This window comes from Pleurodeles waltl, chromosome 4_1 (genome assembly GCF_031143425.1).
Source record: "Pleurodeles waltl isolate 20211129_DDA chromosome 4_1, aPleWal1.hap1.20221129, whole genome shotgun sequence".
Lineage (NCBI taxonomy): Eukaryota > Metazoa > Chordata > Amphibia > Caudata > Salamandridae > Pleurodeles > Pleurodeles waltl.
In genome coordinates, this window is record NC_090442.1 from 922,782,746 (window position 1) to 922,805,048 (window position 22,303).

The following is a 22,303-nucleotide window of genomic DNA, read 5'->3' on the forward strand; positions in this document are numbered from 1 at the left end:
TGTATAGCAAGTGTAATATATGCACTGTGTGAGTGACCTGGAGTAGTGGAGGCCAGTGGAATCTATTTTGCATAGATTAGCCTAGCCAGAGGTCGAGGATGAGAGTTGAGCTCCAAGACAGTGGCAGTGTACTGATTACATTTCTGTCACTAGAGGGGGAAGACCCAGACTCTGAAGTGATAAATGGAGACAGGGATGCCTTTAAAAATTCTGTGACCCCTTTGGTTAGATAGAAGCTGCTGATTAGTCTTCCTGAGCATTGCTGTTGCATGTAAAGTGGGGTTGAGGGGTGGGACTGCAAGTTCTATCATGAATGGTGATGAAGTGACGAGGGAAGGACTACCCTTTTTTGTCTTTTACTGATCATTCCTTCATTTGGGCGGATGACTACCAGGTGCAGATAAGTCACACCTCTGTTGTGCCTCTGTTGTGGTTGCTCCAGGACGGTCACAGCCCCAGTGTCATCTGTGGTGAGAAATCTCACTCTACACAAATGGTCTGTCTAGAAAACAACCTGGAAAGGATGCGTGAAAGAATAACCACCCTAAACCATTTCTACAATTAGAGACAGTGGATCCACATCACAGGTCACATCCAGGGTGTAAATGTTGAATGTAAGAGTGGGACCCACATCACCCAACATTGTTCCAGTTCCAAGTCCTTTATGACCAAGGAAGGGAGTACTCCAAGGACTTCTGTGTACCTAGGCCTTGTGCCTTCCTGACAGTAAGTCTCCCAGAGGTGTAGGGACATCTTCTGAAGTCTGGATTTCCTGCTGAAGGATTTGTGTTCCTTCCCTAAATGCCTAGTAGTGTGCCTGCTGAGAGAGAGTAGCAGTCTGCCTGGGCCTGCAGAAGGGGGGGGCTGACAAGAAAATGGGGTCTATTTCGTCTCTGGTGAATGTGAGGCACCCATAAGAAGCAGACTTATAGAAAGAGATCCAAGAGGATCCTGGTGTCAGAGGGCCCACAAGACTCTCCTGTCCAGGTGGGGAACTGCAACTTCGTGATTACGATGGCCCATGTGAGGCTGCACATGCGTCCTTTACATATTGATAATGGCATTACTCCTAGTCCTACCCCATTGTCTTCCTTTGTAACTGTAAGGAAGGTGAGGGAGTGACGGGAGGTAATGCGTCCATTACTTACCGATAATGGCATTACTTCTGCTCCTACTCCCACACCTTCCTTACAATCACTAAGGAAGGCGAGGGAGGGATGGGGGGTAATGCCGAATTGTTGAATGGCTCATGCCGGGCTATAGAGTGCACTAGAATGATTTGGAGTGGCCATATTCACCAAGTATGTTCTGTGGGTATACACGTGTGCAAAGGAGAGATTTGCAAAGTTTTACTTGATTCACTCTCAGTAGTTTCTGATTTTTGTAATTTTCAAGGTGTAAGGTCTTTTGGAAAATCAGGGACCATAGTTTTAGGATATTTTGAAATTTCACATCTTGCTACATTCTTTTTTTTCTTCACATGGGAAATATTTTCACTTGGAAAGCATTCTTAGTTTGGAAGAGCTAGGCAAAAATTATAAAACATTAATAGGCTAATGATTCAAAAGTTGATGTAAATAATGTTTGAAACTGTTACAAAATTACAATTCGAGATCTAAATAAAGACTTCATGGCTTTTTCACTGATTCAATTTACTTTATCATGGTACTAAATTCAGCTGAGACTGTACGCCTTTGTGCACAGCAGTAACATTTCACTTCACCATGTGTATTTCAAAGGAGGAGGCAGAATAAAAGAAATTGCCCCTGCCCGAATCCTCCCCCTGTCTTCCTCAATTTTCGTCTTGTCAGGCGAAGGCTGTGTTTTTAGCATTAAGAGAATAGCCGCGCATCCCTGCAAACCCACGATAATAGAGCTCCGACCACTCTTTTAATTAAAACGTAGAAGTCGAGTCAAGAAACGTAATTGAAATGTTTAATGCCAACCCTTGTGTCAAATGAATGCCCACAAACATAACCCTGCAAGCTGCAGTCCTTGAATCCCACTCTGACTCGGCTTTTGTTACTGTGCAGTTTTGCTCTCGGGGATGCCTGCTGCGCTAATTATGAAGTATCCGGGATGTTGTAATAATCTGTTGGTCCCGCTTGTGAGATCCGGGATGAGTCACAGTGACAAGTCTACCGGATGTCTTCTGATTCGCCACATTATCTGCCTTGCGCAATATCAATACCCCAACTTAGTGTACACCCCTAGTACCTCAACATAGTTTAATCCACTATGACCCCTACAGTGCCTATGACCAATATGTTGGCCATGATTATCCCCTTGTGTTAGCTTGGGCACCCTAAGAGCCAACTCGAATGGTTATTCTGCCCAGTCCATGAATTGGCATCTACTGTAATAGTCAGGAAGATGTATTGGTGAGTCACTGCTGCCAGGGTCAAGTACATGCAATCAGTTACACTCACTTACACTTGCACATGTTCTCTGCCAGACCACGCCATTTACTCTGAAAACCTCAGACAATTTCTCTTTAAACCACTCATTCAAAATGGATCCCTCTTTTTGGCAATAGTCTCTCATTTAGGAGTGGACACTGCTTTCTTTACTCTGCACCCAGTAGATAACAGGTAGGGGATCACTACTTCAATGTGATGTCATACTTAAGCAACAGTTCCTATTGTGCGTTGTTTGCCTCACCACTCCAAAGGATGTCACCCTGCATTCTGAGATACTTACCATAGCTTTGCAGCCCAAGAAAGTATGGTCGATCGCAAAGCCCCAGCCCATTTAAAGACCATTACTTATTTAAAAAAATACCTCCCCACTTTTTTCTATCTCCAGCAGAGCTGTTCAGCAACTAGGGAATTAAAAATACAGACGTATACAATGTTTGGAGCGACACCACCTGCTGTTAATAAATGTTCCCAATCACTGTATGAAAATCAAAAATGAAGCAATAGAGACTGAGAGATGTAATTTCTTTATACATTTTCTAAACTAAAAATGTTGTTTTGCTGGTCTTTTTAGGAGTTTATTGAGGTTCTCTAGGGGTACGGGTTAAAGCATGCTTTGGAGTGTACATGCATTCCAATGGCCTCTAAAAGCCACCTTTTTATCATGACATACACATGCCTTGTTCAGTTTGTGAGTTTTTTTTCTGGGTGTTCGCCACCCTCGAAATAACTTTCTCTCATATGTACCCCACCCGTGCTTATATGTGTTTATCATATTGTGTTTTTACAGCCTCATACACATCAAGGCCACGCTCCTGTTGTTCAGTACCAGACAACTAGCCGCTTGGACTTACACATTTTTTTTAATTTGCCATATTGAATGCTCATCTTCTTCACCCCAGGTGCAGAATACAAAGAGATTGATGTTCACCTCCGAAGGCAAGAGTCAGGCTTCGGATTCCGAATCCTTGGAGGAGATGAGCCTGGCCAGCCTGTAAGTTCCCTTCTTTTTGGCTTTTTTACTATACTGTTAGTTTTATCAGCCTCACATGAATTGCCTGCAACATTTCCAGTTGTGGAGCGCTACAAAGGTACAATACAATCAGCCAACGCCATCCTATAATATTGCATTAAAGTAAAGGACGGGTTAGGCAGACTAGTAATATGTTGTACATCATAACCCTTCTTGACATGTTTCATTTGATTTAAACTTGGTGTTAGATTTTCCAGTCTCACGTTGACAGTGCATGTGCTGTCTTTTCAAGGCATATTGTTTGTTGTTAGTGGGCTTGAAGCTCTCCCATTACTTACAGTTGGTGACCTTCAGAGTTTCTCTCTATTGCTTGCTTCCTGCTGGTGAGCTCTGCAGTCCACACTTCCACCTTTTGCATGTGACCCTCCCCTGGAGCATGGCCCAAGTACTTGTGTCCTTCCACTGCTTGCACTTTTGGGAGCTATTTTTCCTTTTTGTTGAGCCACTACACAGAGTGCATCTTTTGTAACTCGCTCTGTCATCTGCTACTCTCACTCTCCCATTGTCGGGGCCTCGTGTTTATTTAGCTTTCACCCCCTTTTGCAACTGCATCCTGACCACATTGTTACTGTGTTTTTATCAAACAATTTTAATTTACCTGAGTTTATGTGTTTAACGTGTGGCTGTGAGGGAACCTTGCACATTAGTGTTTGTTTATTCTTACCTCAAGCACACATGTTATCGCATTCAGGGAAGGCTTGCCTGTTAAACACACACTGTTTGATATTCCATTTCATTTGAGATAAGAAACTGTTCTTCCAAATTTTACGGGTTCCCCAACTTCAAAGACCACTGATCTGCCAGATAATGGACCTGCATTGCTATGCATTTCGTTATGTACAGAGCTATGGCCTTTGAAGCTTGGGAACCCCTTTCATATCACAGCTGTGCCAAAACTTCAAGGTGATTTTGGTGCAAATTAGATAATATGGACATTTAAAAAAAAAGATAAATACAGCCTTTCCTCATGACATTTCAAGTGAAAGCAGTATGGAAAGCATATTTTCTTATCTCAAACGAAACGGACCTGACATGTGAGGTCTTTTTAATTTACCTTTATTTCACCTTGAACAAAGCTGCCTTTCAATTATTTTGTTAGACAGATTTAAACAATAGTTGTCAGTGCAAAAATACAGGATGTGTGCAAATTACATGGGGAAATATACCAAGGGGGCAACATTTAAATTCAGGTTTGAATTTACCTCCATTTCACCTTGACCAATGCTGCCTTTCAACTGTTATGGTAGGCAGCTTTAAATCATAGTTGTGACTGAAAAAAACAGATGTGTGCAAAGTACACTGGAAAATGTTAATCTTCACCTATTTTACTTTATGGGTGTTTAAAAAGCAACCAAGAGGGCAACATTTACACTCAGCTTTAAATCTACCTTTATTCCACCTGAGTCAGGGCATTTCCGCCAACCAGCCCAGTGGGAAACAGGGACTTAACATTGACACCCGCTCATAGTTGAGGTGGCAGATATGCGGAAGTGCAGCGGGTGCAGCAGCACCCGCCGTACTATCCACTGCCCATAATTCGGACAGTGGAAAGCCTGACGGGGCTGTCCATGGGGGACCCGGCACTGCCCATTCCAAGAGCATGGGCAGTGCAGAGGCTCCCAGGGGGCCCCACACACCCCCATTCCACCAGCCTTTCCAAGGCAGTCCAACCGCCATGAAAAGGCTGGCGGAATGGGGAATCGTAATCCCCAGGGCAGCACTGCATGCAGCGCAACTCTGGTGTATTACAACCGGTCAGACCATGGCGGATCCGTCACGGTTGTAATGTGGCGGTCGAACCACCATGACCGCGACGGTCCAACTACCACCTCGAGTCTGGCGGATCTAAGACCGCCAGACTCGTAATGAGGGCCATAGTGTGCACGGTAGATAAAAATTTTTACCCTTCATTTGTTTTAGCTTATCAGTGTCAAAAAAGCGACCAAGAGGGGAGCATTTGCATTGAGCTTTAAATTTGCCTTTATTCCACCTCGAACAATGATGCCTTTCATTTGTTAAATTAGACAGCTTCAAACTGTATTTGCAACTGCACCTCACCCACAACAAGTTTTATTTTCAGTTTTATAGTGCCAAAAAACAAGCTTCAGTGACACATTTTTGCTGTGCTTTTAAAAACAAATAACAGTCATTCTTAGATCAAGCACACATGTTATCTAATTCAGGGAACTACGTGCCTGTAATACACACACTCTGTCCATTCCGTTTCCTTTGAGATAAGAAAAGTGTGCTCTCTTCACTTGTAAGGTTATGGGGGAAAATTCATTCATCTTTTTTACATGTGCACGTTAGTTAATTTGCACCATAATCAGAATCATTTCTATCAATTGAAAGTAAATCAATTCATAAATTAAAATTAAACAGTCTTTTCCACTAAACATGATGCATATTTACTATCACATTACCCATTATCCACCTTACTTATTACCTACCACTACCCATCCCATTATCTATATTAAGCACTGCATACCCCTAAAAATGTGCAGTGTTCACTATATCATAATAGTTTTATTATACATATATATATATATATATATGTGGTATTTATATAGTGTGAACCTAGACAAAAGTCAATAGAGTGCTCTACAAAGTCAAATGGAAGTATATCTTCAGCGAGGGATAGGAAAGGTAACTCAGTTTTGAGAGCAGAAGTGTATTGTTATTGTGCTACTGCACTGTGATGTAGTGTTCTTTTAAGGGGAGCATCTTGAACTCTTCCATAGAATGGAGGAGCATTAGTGTGATTCTGATGGATATGGGATGATTTTTCACATTGTGGGTGCTTAAATGAAAACGCTTGTTGCCTTGTTTTTTTTCTTTTTACACTTCTTCGTCTCTAGTCTAATGGTGTCCTGCCTTGAGGGTGTGCTAAGAGACACCAGAGACAGTGAGCTTGTCTGCAATTTAATGGGGAGTACTGGTCATGATGGCTTTGAAAATGATGCAGCTGATTTTGAAGATGGTGTGGACCAGCACCAATTGGCACGCACAGCCAGGCCAGATACAGGAAGTCTGCCTTAGGTGCCACACATCGTGCACAATCTGTGTTTGCTTTGCAAACCCTATATTTATAGCCTAGCGTGGAAATAATACAATTGTTGGAGGTATTTGAAATAAATCATACGTAGGTTACAGTTTGGTTTGAGTAGGCTTGTCAGTGTACAACAGGATCCCCAATCTTCTGTTGACATGGGTGTATCAAGGATAGCATTCCATTTATCCAATGCTGTGGTGTGGGCTATATGTACATCTGTCTGAACCATGTTGTATAATTTTGTGATGAGGTTTCTGTGAGTGGGGCAAGTCAATAAGATCTGGAATGCACCAAGTGTGGGAGGTTCTGCTCGGAAGGAGGAGTAAAGTTCCTTCAGAACAGCTCAGAGGCGGTAGTATGCAAATGTCAATAGCGGTGTATGCCTTTGTGTATTAAAAATATCTGCCATTTTAGTGAACTGCCCCATAGCATATGCATCCCCAAGGGTGGTCAATATGGCTTTGCATCAGATGGTGAGTGTGCCAGTCTCGCGGGTTACTGATAAGGCTGGATGGTGTGTTAGGGGTAGAGCAGGACAAGAGAGGGGGAATCTTTTTCGCCTGGCCACCTTGCTTTCTCTATGCCAATGTGGTGCAGTGAATGGTGTTTAATTCCTCTCTAGGCACTTCCATGTGAGTTTGAGGTAGGATAGCACGGAAGGGAAGGTGCACATCATTGGATTCCACTGCTGAATGGGGTGCATATATGCATGAGGACTATACCAATAATGAGCAAATTGACTTGAGCACATAGATAATATAGGTATAGGTTTGGCACATCAAAACCACCATGTGTGTAAGGGAGTGTCATGTTGGCCACCCAGGCTTGCAATATCAGATGTTTTCTAACAGTTTTAAAAAAATGTTCTGGCAACACTATGGGGATGGTAGAAATTTAGAGAGCACTATCATTTTCATAATCACCACTCTGTCAGCTAGTGAGAGGAGCATTCTGGACTTTCGAGCCACCTGCTTCCCCAGTTTCTACACCGCTTTATCATAGTTCTTATGAACCACCAAGTCAGGGTCTCTATTTATACATATTCCCAGGTATTTGACTAAGCCTGTACTCCATTCTAGAGGAAAGTGCAGAGGGAAGAGCTATGTGTTCAGCATCATGGGAAAAACAACTGATTTCACTCAGTTTATGCTGAGGCCAGAATATAATTCAAATCAAATTTATTTCTGAAGAATGCGCGCGAGGTGGACAGTGGGGTTGTGCACATATAGGACTATGTCGTCCGCATGTAGTGAGACATTGATGGGAAGTAGATGGAATCACAACGTGAAGTTTGTGTGTCTCTGACAGAATGCAGGCCAGTGGTTCGAGGGCAAGTATGAATAGAATTGGTGACAGGGGACATCCCTGACGTGTACCTCTGCGCCTCGGATAATCCAGATGTGTGGCCATTAACACGCATCCTCACAACTGAGGTGGTATACAACAGATGTACCTATCGTAGGCTTCAGACATATCCATGTGCCCCAATACAGTGAACATGTATGCCCATGCAATGGAGTCAAATGCTTTGGGAGCGTCCACTAGTACCTCCGCTGGCATGGAGGGATCTAGTTGGTGTAGAAGCGTAAAAAGCGTGCACAGGTTATGTGTTGTGGAGTGAGTTGGTATAAAAACTGATTGATCTGGGTGAACCCAGAAGTCGTTAGAGTCTAGAGACTAGTCTAGTGACTAGTCTTTTAGTGAGTATTTTGACGACAGTGGTTACCAGTGTCAACGGCTGATATGATTCAGAATGTTAGGACCGCTTATAAGGTTTTAATAGCGTAATGATTAAGGCCTTGCGTAGGGAACAGGGAGCACTAGTTCACGTTATGCATCGTTATACATAGCATGTAGTAGCAGCACTAGCAGTTCTATGTATTCTTTATAAAATGTATTCAACAGGCCATCTGGGCTCAGTGCCTTTAAATTGGGTAATAGACAAATGGCCTCTTTCAACTCTACTGTTGCTATGGGTTGCATTTTGTATTCCCATTGGCCTTGGGACAGCCATGCCAGGGCTATATCATCCAGGTTTTTTGCAATGTCTTTGTTTACAGCAGATGGTTTTGCGGTGTATAAGTGTGTGTTTAAATCAGTAAACGCACATACAATATCTGGGGTGCTAAAGTGGTCTTCCCTGGCAGGGTTAACGATCTTGATAATTTGATAATGGGCCCACGTGGACTCTAACCAGTTGGCTAAGTTGTGGCCTGGACAGCCTTCCTCTCCATAGTCTCTTGCCACAAGACGCCAGGAGAGATATCGGTATTCACTTTCTGCCATGTCATTGTCATTTGATATGGGATTCCTGATAGCTATGAGGATAGTGGTCCGGGGTAAGTGCTCATACTAATTTTCTAGGGCTTTTTTTGAGCTTTCAATCTTATTCAATTGTGTGCATATGTCGCACAGTATTCCGGCTTGTATACCTATGCATACCTCCCCAGACTGTTACTTTGAAAGCTTCCCAAAAGGTGTCCGCTCTCTCCACAGATCCCAGGTTTTGTCAAAATAATATAATATAGCTGAGCGTAAGTTCTCTTGGCATACCTAGTCTAGCAGAGCTGCGGCTTGAAAGCACCACGTAAATCGTGTCTGGATTTGTGTGGGAATGGGCACCCGCAGTTAGACCGGTACATGGTCTGATAATGTTTAAGTGAGATATCTGAAATTCACTGTCAAGGCACCTACCTCCTGAGTGATCAGCCATTAGTCCAGATAGGACCATGAGCCGAGTACTGCAGAGGTGAACGTGCCCATCCTCATGATGGGGTTCCTCACTCTTTAGATGTCCACTAGTCTGTAGTCCTCCATGCCCTCACGTAGGTGATTGGATGATTACCTGCCATGCCAGTCAATGTGTGTTGATATGTCTAGTTCTGGTTCTAAACAGGCATTAAGGTCACCGCGCCATACGATGGCGGACGGTGACTGTGTGTGAAGCCTGTTCCAAAATTGAGCATAGAATTCAGGGTCATCAACATATGGTCACTAATGTACCACATAGCTTTCCCTACATGATCGCATATCTACCTTGGTCATCACTCTCAGTGTGACTGATTGTGATTAGTACCCCTTTTATTGAGTAGAATAAGAATGACCCTCAAGTATGAGGAGTAAGAAGAGGCCAAGCGTGCCATTGTCCATTGAGCGCTTACCGTATGTTCTTTGTGACATGATAGGTGTGTCTCTTGAAACTGGGCGATTTGCATGTGATGTCTATCTAGGTAGGCTAATACCTGTCTACTTTGTGGGGGTTGTTAAGCCCCTGCACGTTCCTTGTTAGTAGGGATACGCATCCAATTGGCTGGACCATAGTAGTTTGGTATAAGTGTTAGAAAAACTGTACTGCTTAATGGATGTTGGATGGTGGCTGAACTGGTAGCAATGAGTAGTAAGGTGTCTGTGGCAACACAAACTAAACATAGTAACCCCTCCCTCTTCACACTTCAGCATCCTAAACTTGCTAAAGGCATCACCTGAACCAGAAAACAAGAAATGCTTAGAATGAAACAAAAAATAACAGTTGTCAGCTCATGCTGGTGTAAAACATCTTGTGAACATGTGTGGTGTACCTGTAGGGGGCAGCTAAAGTCCCAATAACACACCCAATGGACGGGAGTGGCTAGGAAGCTAATTGATTACTCACTGGTTAGGTCTATGATGAGAAAACATTGAGCCAGGCAAGAGTAAAGGTGTACACAGAGTCTCATTTCGGGGGAAGAGGAGCGACAAACTAGGCGAACGGTGGTGTAGTTCTTAGTTACAGGGTGAATGGGGGTGTGGTCCAACCTTCCTCATAAAACCTTATCACCTGGATCTCCATGGCATCCCTACACTTCTTGTTTCATGTATTCCCATTTTAGGGAAAGCACGTGCCCTGCGGGACATTAACAGAAATTCAGAATTTAATGTATTCCAATTGCCATCCACTTAATCTTATTTGGAGTTCTTTACTGTGATTGACTGGCCTCTGCAGTGTCGGGGAAGCTTTTTCATGAAGTGCATGGATGAATTGGGTGTCAGGAAGATTTTTGTAGTTCTCTGATGCTCTATGCACAGCCATGCCAGGAACAGCATGCTAAGCAGATCTCAGTGCCAGTGTTCTGACTCTCTGCAAATATCATGTGGAATTGGATTTCCCCAATTGGCGAGGGCTGACTTGCTTATAAGTCCTTAGTGTATGGCACCGAGGGTAACCAGAACATGTAAGGCAGTGTGTCCACTCAGGATTTCAGCACTGGTTGAGCCACCCTCTGTGTGACAAGGTACAAAATGTCTTCCAGCCGGCCACTGCAGACTGAAAGGACAGTGTTTACATTGCCAGTTTGACTTTGCCATTTACATCAATGGGAAAGCCACCCTATCCCTTAACAATATTGATATATGTCTTCACTAAGGAAGACCTACAAAACTCTATGGCTGTATTTTGTTAAGTAGGACATATATTTTTAATATGTCTTAACTGCAACACTTGCAAATTGTGTTTTTGCTGTGGATACGTTAGTAGCCCCACTGGCTAAATTAAGGTTACCGGTAGGCATTCCAATCTGGCTAACTCCTGAATGGGACTACCTAACTGCGACATGTAAGGTATCAATTTAATTGCTATATTGAATCCGACCTGATTCCCAGGTCGAATTTGATACCACAATTAAAGTTTAGCAACTTTTAGAAACTTGCTACTCTGTACTCCAGCTAGCCCAACTGCCTCACAAAGGCCCTGGCACACAGGCAGCTTTCTCAATGCTTAGGGAGATGGGTGAATCATTCCCAGACTCTGGAGCAAAGGTAATTGCCACAAAGTGAGGTGTTACCTACTCTCCCAAAATGGTTACTCAGGGTGTTAGCCCAAAAGGGGAACTTCAAAGGGGAAGCTGCCTTTGTAATGAAAGTAGTGCCAATAACCATGAGCAGGATGCCTTTTGTTCCTGCAGACAAAGTGGAGACAGGGCCAGACAGGGAAAACTCACCTAAAACCAGTTTTACAGTGGGCGTGTAACCCTCTGATAGCCACACCTCTAGGGTGGGTTGCCAAGCTCCTGACAGTCAAAGAAGGGTTGTATCATCTTGAAAGGGGCAAGAATGTGACACCCCAGGAACATTATCACCAAGTAGGAGGGGACCCAGTAGCCCATAGGCTAATGTCTGTGTGGTCCTCTCAGGGAACTTTCCTAGGATAAATATGGCACCCCTGGCACCCTGACCCTCAGATCACATTGAATTTGGTGAGAGGAACAAAAAATGAGTGCCAAGCTGCCCTTGGGTTCACATAAAGAGATGCTGCACCGTTGAAAGGACTGCACCTGCTGCACCTTGGGCTAGGAAAGATTGTGCCTATGGCTCCTGGCTCAGAGAAAAGGTTGATTCCGGGCCCTAGGTCAGATCAGTGACTTCAAGGATCAGTTATTTGATGTACTGGAACCAGCTTCAGGAGCACAAAAGCTGAAGAAGACCAGACCAACAAATTGATAGCCACCACAGACGTTTTGCAACTACCAGTCACTGGCACCCAAGAGGACAAATGCAAGAGAGCCAAAAGTTGCACCCCAGTATGCCTGACCCGGGAGTACTGTCCAAATCTGGATTTATTGCACCCAAGGGACACTAGCCCCCTCCTAAGGATTTGGCACCAACTGCAGTGCAGATTGACCAGTATCCAGGCATTGGCAGGCTTGCTACTGCAACGTAGAGTATTTTGAGGGACCTCAGTCTCTGTGGCCAAGGTCAGCCCACTTCACCTGTTGACCGAGGAGCACACACAAGGACTCCCCCAGGAGCACCCTTTGAGTATCTTTTGCTAGTATCCTCAGCATCAGGACCACTCTATTAATATCTATGATAATCATCCTGTAAAGTTTCGAACTTGCCTTAAAAATGCTCTTATGGCCAGGAAAACATCCAGAGTGTTCACTCTGGTCCCCTAGGCCTCTGTCCTGCCAGTACTGGTCACCCAGCGAGGGCGACCCAGCGAGAGTGAAATATCTGTTTCAAAAGTTTCCAAAGTTTTTGGTGACCAATGCTTGTTTGTGATTGTATTTAAAAGTGATAATATCTTCTAAAAACTGTATCTCTGCAACCCTCTGGTGGATTTTGTTCATCAAGCACTCTGAACATTAAAATAAATGTAATTTATTTGTATAAATTGGTGTCTTCTTTCTTCTGTATGTTATGATTTATTTCATTGTTTGGTGCTGAGAGAGCGTAGCATTTATACTCAAAATTAACATGAAATGTTTATGAACTAATGCATAATAATGCCGCATAGAAAATGTATTAATGTACTTTTTGATAAACACGCGCTTGAAATGTGCCCACAGGGAGTGGCCACCAATGTATACAATGACTAATAATAATGAAAATTAGATGATAAAGTATGATTTTACACTAATATTAAGATTTATATGTTAAGGTTTGCTAATAAATCATTAGACTTTAGTTAGCATGAGTCGAGGCCTAGCTGCCCGGTTTTCATATTAAATGTGTTTTTCTAAAGTGCAGTGTGCTGACTTGCTGAAGGACATGTACTCGTATTTTTCCAAAGCTAAAGGATGAATGTAACCATAGTAGATCCGTTCTCATGAAATTCGACTTACTAGAAGAAACATTTTTGCTGAATGCAACACTGTAGACTAGTTACAGGTACAAGGTCGCCTGAACCGGTACAGACAATGGACCTACTGACTGAAGATGCGAGAGGACCATGAGAGTATGAAATCATACCGGACATTCTGCCCGTTGGAGACGTCAATCACAAGAACCAATAAACTACATGAGAACTGTTATGGGGTGACAAAATTTGATACTAACACTGTAAACCCATTGGATGCAGATAGTGGGGTGCCAACCCTAACCAATCAAGAATTAGGGGACTGTACAACAGAAAAGGTATAAAACCCTTTGACACGAGGAGCCATTAGGAGAGATGCCGTTGCGAACTTTGCTATGACCCAGACACTTTGTCACTCTGCATAGAGACTTTGCTGTTTGGATCTTCAAACCAATCTTGCCTTACCTTGCCCGTTATATACTTTTCCTCCTTATGAGGGAAGTGCCCTTTCTTACCTATCTTGCTGTATTCTCTGGCTGATGGCGAATCAACTGGTGTCCTGAGGACGAAGACTGAACCTGTATGCTGACCCATTACGGAGGGTAACTATATGATGATGAAATTGTTATTGTCTGATTGCCTTTCCTTTCAAGATACCAAGGGCCATATTTATACTTTTTGACGCAAAACTGCGCTAACGCAGTTTTGCGTCAAAAAAATTAGCGCCGGCTAACGCCATTCTGAAGCGCCATGCGGGCGCCGTATTTATTGAATGGTGTTAGCCGGCGCTAGCAGACCGGCGCTGCCTGGTGTGCGTGGAAAAAAACCACGTACACCAGGCAGCGCCGGCGTAGGGGGAAAATGGCGTATGGGCGTCTTAAAATGGGGCAAGTCAGGTTGAGTCAAAAAAATCGTCTTAACCCGACTTGCGCCATTTTTTTTCGACGCCCATCCCCCATCAACATGACTCCTATCATTGTAAAGATAGGAGTCATGCCCCCTTGCCCAATGGCCATGCCCAGGGGACTTCTGTCCCCTGGGCATGGTCATTGGGCATAGTGGCATGTAGGGGGGCACAAATCAGGCCCCCCTATGCCACAAAAAATAAATAAAAAAATACTTACCTGAACTTACCTTAATGCCCATGGGATGGGTCCCTCCGTCCTTGGGTGTCCTCCTGGGGTGGGCAAGGGTGGCAGGGGGGGTCCCTGGGGGCAGGGGAGGGCACTCTGGGCTCATTTTGAGCCCACTTGTCCCTTAACGCCATCCCTGACCCAGGCGTTAAAAAGCGGCGCAAATGCGCCGTTTTTGGCCACGCCCACTCCCGGGCGTCACTTTTGCCCGGGAGTATAAATTCCACGTAAAGGCCTGGGAGTCATTTTTTTAGACGGGAACGCCTCCCTTGCATCTCATTAACGCAAGGAAGGGGTTCACGCTAAAAAATGACGCACACTCCGGGCACTTTGGCGCCCGAAGCGTCTAACGCCATAGTATAAATATGGCGTTAGTTGGCGTGTGTTTAGCGTCGAATTTGCGTCGAAAAAAACGACGCAAATTCGGCGCAACCAGAGTATAAATACGGCCCCAACTGTTTCTTTTGACAGAGACCATAGTTAGATGTTTTCCAAATTCGTGTTACCAAATTGTTTTGCATGAAGCCCAACATGCCAATGCTAATTCGAGGTTAGTTAAAGGGATCACTGAAACGGACTCAAACAGACAAATGACTGGTTCAATGCTTTGTTGAATAATGCTCTAATGATAATCTGCTAAGGATAACCTATGTTGACGTCGTGCTATGTTCTAATGTTTGTGATCTTTGCTTTGATGAAATCTTATTCGAGTTGCCATATTATGACAATGCTAATGTGCTTCATGGTTTTGAGACTAATAAACTTGCTAGTAGAATTGTAATCAATAGGGAATAAACATCGCAAAATCGTACTAAACTGGTGTGGTTATTCATGACTGAAAGGTCATGGTGGTTTCTGAGTCTAATTGATAACGTTACTGACTTGTTGGTTGACATGTTGATTAGTTATCTCGTCCTAAGGTGTCTTCAATCAGGGTCAAAAGATTCATTGACCTAAAATGAGTCCCAGAGAGAGTAAAATAACCAGAAAGAGACGCGTTAACAGTTCTGGTAGCAGAGCAACGGTTTCGGCCCTTTGGGGCCCTAGGACGAGGGACCATTGTTTAAAAGTGTTTTTCGAAATAATGCAAATTGGAGGTATGATGTGTCTCTAAATTCCCCATGACTTTCCTGGAATCTCGGAGCTTGCCTAAGTGAGTTGGGTATGTTCTTGGCGTTTTAGTATGCATGAAATAGAATTTGCGCTTGCTCAGCTTATGCATATTGCAGGTGATTTCTGAAATTTGTGTGGTTTTAGGCCAGGTAATGATGTTTCAATAGGAGTGGGCGTACGCCGCAGTATGAGAGTAGGGAAGTCGGCGAACTTCATGTGAGTGTGGCGCTTTGTGCTAAAAAATTATGCACGTGGTTGTTGGTGATGTACGGACCCGGTGTGGTCTAAGACTCTGGAGTATATTGAGAAGTGTATGAGACACTTGGTTTATGTTGTAATTTGTGCGGTTTAATAGGTCAATCGGGCGTGGTTGACAAGTCGAGTTTGAGTCAAATTGTGTGATTGAGACCTTTGATGGAGATTTGGCAAGTTCTAAAGTGCTCTAGAACAAACCATTGACAAGTCGAGAGTAGGATTTGCCGGTCAAATTCTGCTTGCGAGTGCGGGAGCTGAGAAGGAGAGAGTAGCGGCCGGGGCTTCAAGTGAAATCTCTGTAAAGTTCTGAAGCGATTGTGTTACCCTTCCTGTAGTAAACTGGCAAATTTGGGTTTTTGTTGTTAAAGGTGCTCGCAATATATTGCATTTGTTTTGTGTGAGGAGGACAAGCCGCAAGACTTTGTCAGCCGCTGAGTGTGTGTGAGTGTGACATCATTTGAGCTGCGCTGAGATAGGTCAGTTGCTGAGAGGGGTCGCGCACGGATTGGCAGCTGTCCGTGAGAGGCAATTGGATGAGAAGGTAGGCGAAGAGTGTTCTGGGGATTAAAGTCACTTCATGATTAGATTCAAACAAAATAAAAAACGCAAAAATTACGTTTTTCAAGGCTCTAAAGTGTGCTTTGTGGGGAGATACATACATTACAGTGAGTGTGGGGGAGCCTACACCGCCTGAGGGTACTCCAGCTTATATTGTAATGGAGGAGAAGGGAGTCGCGCCATGTCTTTGGTTAAAGCAGTGGTGCGAATTGACAGAGAAGGAGGGATGCTTGGCGTTTCCAGAACATGGAACGTTTAATATAAGAATTTTGGAAAATTTGCGGTTAATGTTAAGTGTGCAAAAACCGCCCCGAGATCAGCTCAGTATGAGGCATTATCGGTCTGGGATTTAATGGCCATACAACAAAGGCAGCAGAAATTTATGAGGAGAATGAAAAGAGCAGAAAAGTCTTTAGCGGAAGCTAAATGGGATAATGAGACCAAAATGTGGAGAAGGGGAATAGTTGACGGGAGTAAGATGTTTCCGGCAATAACCCAAGAAGATTAGACACAGGGAAAGAAAGCCACTTGTAAGACAGACAAGGGCTCTAGTAAGCCAAAGGAGACTCAGAGGTCTTGAGCAGATGAAGATGATTCAGATGATGAAGAGTTTCTTAATCAGTTGTTACATGATCGTCCACCACCATATGCCATAAATGATAATGTACTTAGCACTAGTGTGGGTTCTGAAGACCCGGCACAAAATAAGGGAATCACGAGTACAGTACAGACAGGTGATACAGTTTTGATACAGAATGGTGTCAGTGTACCCACTGCAGGAGATACACAGATATAGTTGCAGGCACCACAGATTCAGAGGCTTTATCCTGATGTTCCCGTATTAGAGACAACTACGCGTTTGATGGTGCCGCCTGATAGTATACACAAGATCAAAGTTAGTGCAGATTGAGCCAACTCCGCAATTGCTGCCCCAGCCGCAGCAACAGGGTGTTCCGAATTACACTTCTGTTGCAGGACCGCAGTCAGTAGCTACAGCACCCATGATGAATCAAGCTATGGGAGTTAATGCTCCACAGGGTTTGGGAATTGGACAGTCACCAGATGCTATATCATTGCCAATTACTGTTGGTCCACCAGTACCGCTGTATGCGCAAGGTAAGCTTGGCGTATGTGATCCGGGAGTAATGACCCAAGAGGCAATAAGAGGAGGGTCTACCGGAATCTTGCAGGGAATGACACAGGGCGGACAGACAACTGAAAGGTCTAGATCCTTGTTGGACTTTTGGCCGATTGGGGTTCCTTTGGAGACGATGATGCAAGCAGGGTTGGGAACACTAACCCCACAGGTAATGAGTACAAATACGACACAGACACCAATAATGCAGTCTGGAAATGTCTTGTTGCAAGGCTTAACAGCACAACAATTGAACAAGTGGTTGGATAAGCTCAACACTCCGCAGACTACTACAGTGACCGCAGAGAGATCAGAAAGGGAAGAATACCCGAATTTTGTGAGACTGGGTGTAGAAGCCACGGAACTAGTGGAAGGAACAATGGGGGTGAACAGATTAGAACCATACACGGAAGCAGAATTGAGGTATCTGTGCCCCAAAATAACCAAGGAAGTGAGCAAGGTGCATCAGAGGTTGGCAAACCTAGCTGACAAATACGGCATAGATATAGAGAGTACTAATCATTTGAAAAGGAGCTATAGGTTAGACTTTGAGCCTAAAGATTTTGATCATATGAGATCTACAGGAATGAAGGCTCATCTCAAAGAGATACTGCAGAGTGCTCAAATTTGGGGAACATTAGAGAAATGGGAAGGCAGATGGGCAAAGAAGAGAGATAAAGAAAAAGGTGATGGCCCGGAACCAAAGCAGGCGAAAGCTGCACCAGACACGGGGACAATAAAGATGTTACCCATGAGAGTGACAGCTGGAGGGGTTCTAGTCCATGTACCATGGTCCAGGGGCGACATCCTCTCATTCACAAATGATTATCCCAGGTTGAGGGAGAAGCCAATAGAATGGTACCAGCGGACGGACAGGTTTGTGAAGCTTGCGAAATGTCTCTGGGAAGACTTGAATACCCTGTTTGATATAATAGTTCCAGCTGACTTATGGCTTGAGTGCAAGAGGGGTCTGGATTGGCCGACAGAGGAACCAGCAAGGGACAAGGTTACCTGAGCACCGTCTTCTGAAGTGATGAGGTATTATCACAAAGTGATTGAGTTTTTTAAGCAGAAAGTGTCGCCGAAAGTGACTGATTGGCAGAAAATTGATCGAACGTCACAAGAGGGCAAAGAGTCGATACATGCTTAGTATGAGAGGTTGTTGAAGGCATTCAAACACTACAGTGGCACTGAAGTCATAGAACAAAAGGATATGAATCACCTTTTGTTCAGGTTTGTTGAAGGGCTGAGACCAGAGATTAAGAATCATTTGATCTGTTGGCAAGCAAAGCCGATTGATGAGGTGTTGCAGTATGCGAAATACTGCAGTGACGAGATTGAATTGAAGCAGAGAAAGTTGAAGGAGAAGGTGATGGTGATGCAAATTAAGGCAGCACAAGCAGGGATGCAGGGAAATGGGATACAGCAGATGGTACAGCAGCAACCGAAGGGAACTGGAGGGTTTCAGGCACAACCGAGAGGTCGAGGTCGAGGAGGTTTTGTGAACCGTGGTCCAGATATGAATACTGTTGTGGTTCAAAATGATGTCCAGGGGATGAAAAAGGTGTCACCATGTCACGCGTGCGGGGGCGTGGGGCACTGGAAGCGGGAGTGCCCAATGATGGTGCAGGATGGTGTTGTTCAACAAAGCAATGATATCGGTACATTTCAAAATGTGAGGGGTCCAAAAGTGAGGGGCCAAAATCAGAATTTTCAGAATAACATGGTGCAGATGCAGGGTCTCCAAACCATGCAACAAATGCAAATGCCACGTGTTCAACCAGCACAAATGCAGCAGGCACAACAGCAGATTCCCATGGTACCTAGACAGCAAATGCAAATATTATTAGCTCCAATGGGACAGCAACAGGTGATGCTTCCTCAACAGGTCGCAGGTCAAGCAATGAGTCAAAATAACACAGTATAGCAGTTCCCATTGCGTGGTGAGGATGGAATAAATGATAAATGGTTGGATGATTGTTCAGATAGTGAGGAGTGCAGGCTTGCAGCGTCCCTAGAAGTAGATCAGAGGGGACCTTATGTAGAAGGAAAGGTGATGGGTCATAAGGTTTCATTCCTAGTTGATACAGGAGCTACACGCTCTACAGTCAGAAGTGCAGAGGTTCCGAAATTGCCACTTTCGGGGCGTACCATAAGGGTGGCAGGAGTAGCAAATCAGTTTCTGACAAATCCCATTACAGATCCAGGCCAAGTCGAGATTGGTACTTTCCAGGGATTACATAGATTTGGTGGTCTGTGACTCGAGTCCTGTATCCCTACTGGGAAGAGACTTGCTGTGTAAAACAAGGTGTTCGGTTACCTGTTCCAATGAAGGGATTGAGGTGCAGACAAACAGTGATGATGAAGGCGACGATGGTCAGTTCTCAGAGTTAAAGACGGAGACCACAAATGAAGAATACCCTTTGATAACCCTATTCCCGATGTTCACAGTGACTGATTTACCAGTCGAATTACATGGAACAGGGACAGAAAAAGTGTGGGACTTGACAGGAAAAGAAGTGGGACTAATAAAAGGAGTAGAACTGGTCAAAGTAGAGGTAAAGCCAAATGCAGTGTTTCCCCAGATACCACAGTACCACATGGCACACGATATCCTTATACAGGTGGCGCAAATAATTGCAGATTTTATAAAGCAAGGTGTTCTAAAGGAAGTGATGAGCAGCTTGTGTAATTCACCAATAATGGGTTTGAAAAAGCCTTGTAGGAAAGTTCGAATTGTTCAAGACTTGAGGAAAATAAATTAGATTGTGGTAAAATGTTGTCCCATAGTGCCAAGTCCAGCCGTGATCATGTTTCAGGTTCCGTGTGATGCAGAGTGGTTCACAGTTGTGGGCCTGTCTCAAGCATTCTTTTCGGTGCCTCTTCATGAGGATAGCCAATTTCTTTTTAGTTTGAAATTCCTGGACAAGGTTTACAGTTGGTGTCGAATTCCTCAAGGGTTTTCTGAATCACCTTCCATCTTCAATCAGATACTGAAGAAGGATTTGGAATCATTAGAACTGCCTTTCAGTTCCACTCTAGTACAGTATATTGATGATTTGTTGATCGCGTCCAGAACAAAAGATGACTGCAGGTATGACACGATTGCCTTACTGAACCATTTGGGAAAGAATGGACATAAAGTGTCCCCAAAGAAGCTGCAATACTGTCAGAAAGAGAAGAAGTACTTAGGTCACCTGATTGAGAAAGGGTCAAGAAAAATATCCAAAGAAAGGGTGACAGCCATATTGCAGATGAATTCCCCGACAACAAAGAGAGATGTCAGGATGTTTTTGGGAATAGTGGGCTACTGTCGTCAGTGGTTTCCCAACTTCTCAATTATCTTTAAACCTTTGGTGAGATTGACTGTTAAGGAAATTCAGGGTGGCCCGGGTGCCATAACCATGTCCGAGAAAGAGATGAAGGCATTCATGGAACTGAGGGAAAGCATGTGCAGGGCGCCAGCTTTAGGTATGCCTGATTACACAAAGCCTTTTGTACTGTTTTGTCATGAACGTGATGCTTGTTCTGACACAGGTCAATGGAGGTGCAAACCGCCCAGTAGCATATTTTTCAGCTACTTTGGACCCAGTCGCAGCAGCCTTACCGGGTTGTTTGTGTGCAGTTGCAGCAGTTGGTCAAAGCCTCACTCAGTGTAAAGGTATAGTGATGGGACATCCTTTACCAGTAATGGTCCCACATTCAGTTGAAATCCTGTTGACCCGAACAAAGACACAGCATATGACAAATGCGAGATTAACAAAGTATGAAACAATTATACTGGGGTCACCCAATGTGTCACTAAAAAGATGTACTGTGTTGAACCCGGCAACTTTACTTCCTATTGATAATGCAGACATTGATGATGCTGAGGAGGTAGAACATGATTGTCTTGAGTTAACAGATCTATGCACCAAACCAAGACCTGACATTAAAGATACCCAATTGGAAGAAAATGATTACATTATCTTTGTTGATAGTTCATGCCTGAGAGACGCAGTAGGAGTACTGAGGGCTGGATATGCCGTGTGAACAATCACTGGTATCTTAGAAGCTTCCTGGCTCGAAAGAGTATACTCTGCTCAAGTGGCTGAATTAATTGCTCTTACTAGGGCATGCCACACAGCTGAAAACCTGAAAGTCACTATCTATACTGACAGCAGATACGGATTCGGAATTGTACATGATTTTGGACACTTGTGGTCACAGAGGGGTTTCCTGACCTCTTCTGGTTCACTAGTGAAAAATGGTGACAAAATTAAGGACTTGTTGCATGCGATTCAGTTACCTCTTGAAATTGCCGTGGTGAAATGCAATGCTCATGTTAAGTCACATGACTTTGTGTCAATGGGAAAAGGATATGCAGACCAAGTCGCAAGGTTCTGTGCATTGAACTGTATATCGTTTCAAGACAAATTGGAATTGTTACCTGAAACTGAAACTGAAACATGCTCAGGATATGCATTAAGGGTGGTTGACACACTGGATGAGCTGAAATCATTGCAGGGACGTGCCAGTAAAGAGGAGAAACGTTCCTGGAAGAGAATGCAATGCGTACAAAGATCTGATGACTTATGGGTTTCAGAGGAAGGGAAAAAGGTTTTGCCAAACAGTCTTCTGTCACAATTTGCGAGGTTTTACCATGGTCAAGCACATGTTGGGAGAGACGCAATGATCAGGTTATTCAAAATCAATTGGTTCAATCCAAAATTCAGACAAGCTGCGGAAGTCATCTGTCACAGGTGCATCATCTGTCAGCAGATGAAGGCTGGGAAAGGGACTGTGGTGAATTTGAGCCACGTTGGGAGAGCAGGAGGTCCATTTAGCTGAATGCAGATGGATTTTTTTTAGATGCCTGTGTGTGGAGGTCTGAGATACATATTGGTAATTGTGTGCATTTTCAGTCATTGGATTGAAGCTTACCCTACATGTAGGAATGACAGCCTCACAGTAGCGAAGCTGCTGCTTAGGGAGTTAATACCACGTTTTGGGTTCCCGATCTCTTTAGAATCAGCTAGGGGAAGACACTTCAACAATGAGGTGATTAAGCTCTT

General features: G+C 44.0%; 1 protein-coding gene and 1 long non-coding RNA gene across 11 annotated transcripts in view; one reads left to right on the forward strand and one right to left on the reverse strand.

Annotated features, from left to right (window-relative positions):
• The window catches only part of MAGI2 (membrane associated guanylate kinase, WW and PDZ domain containing 2), a 2,755,167-nt gene that overhangs the window by 2,485,475 nt on the left and 247,389 nt on the right, over positions 1-22,303 (forward strand). For all 10 annotated transcript variants that reach the window (XM_069229701.1, XM_069229700.1, XM_069229695.1 and 7 more), the window contains one exon: positions 3,320-3,411. In XM_069229701.1, coding sequence (XP_069085802.1) covers positions 3,320-3,411 — 92 coding nt within the window. The remainder of the gene's footprint in view (positions 1-3,319; positions 3,412-22,303) is intronic.
• Positions 1-22,303, reverse strand: part of LOC138288280 (uncharacterized) — a 344,175-nt gene that overhangs the window by 277,386 nt on the left and 44,486 nt on the right. The window lies entirely within an intron of this gene.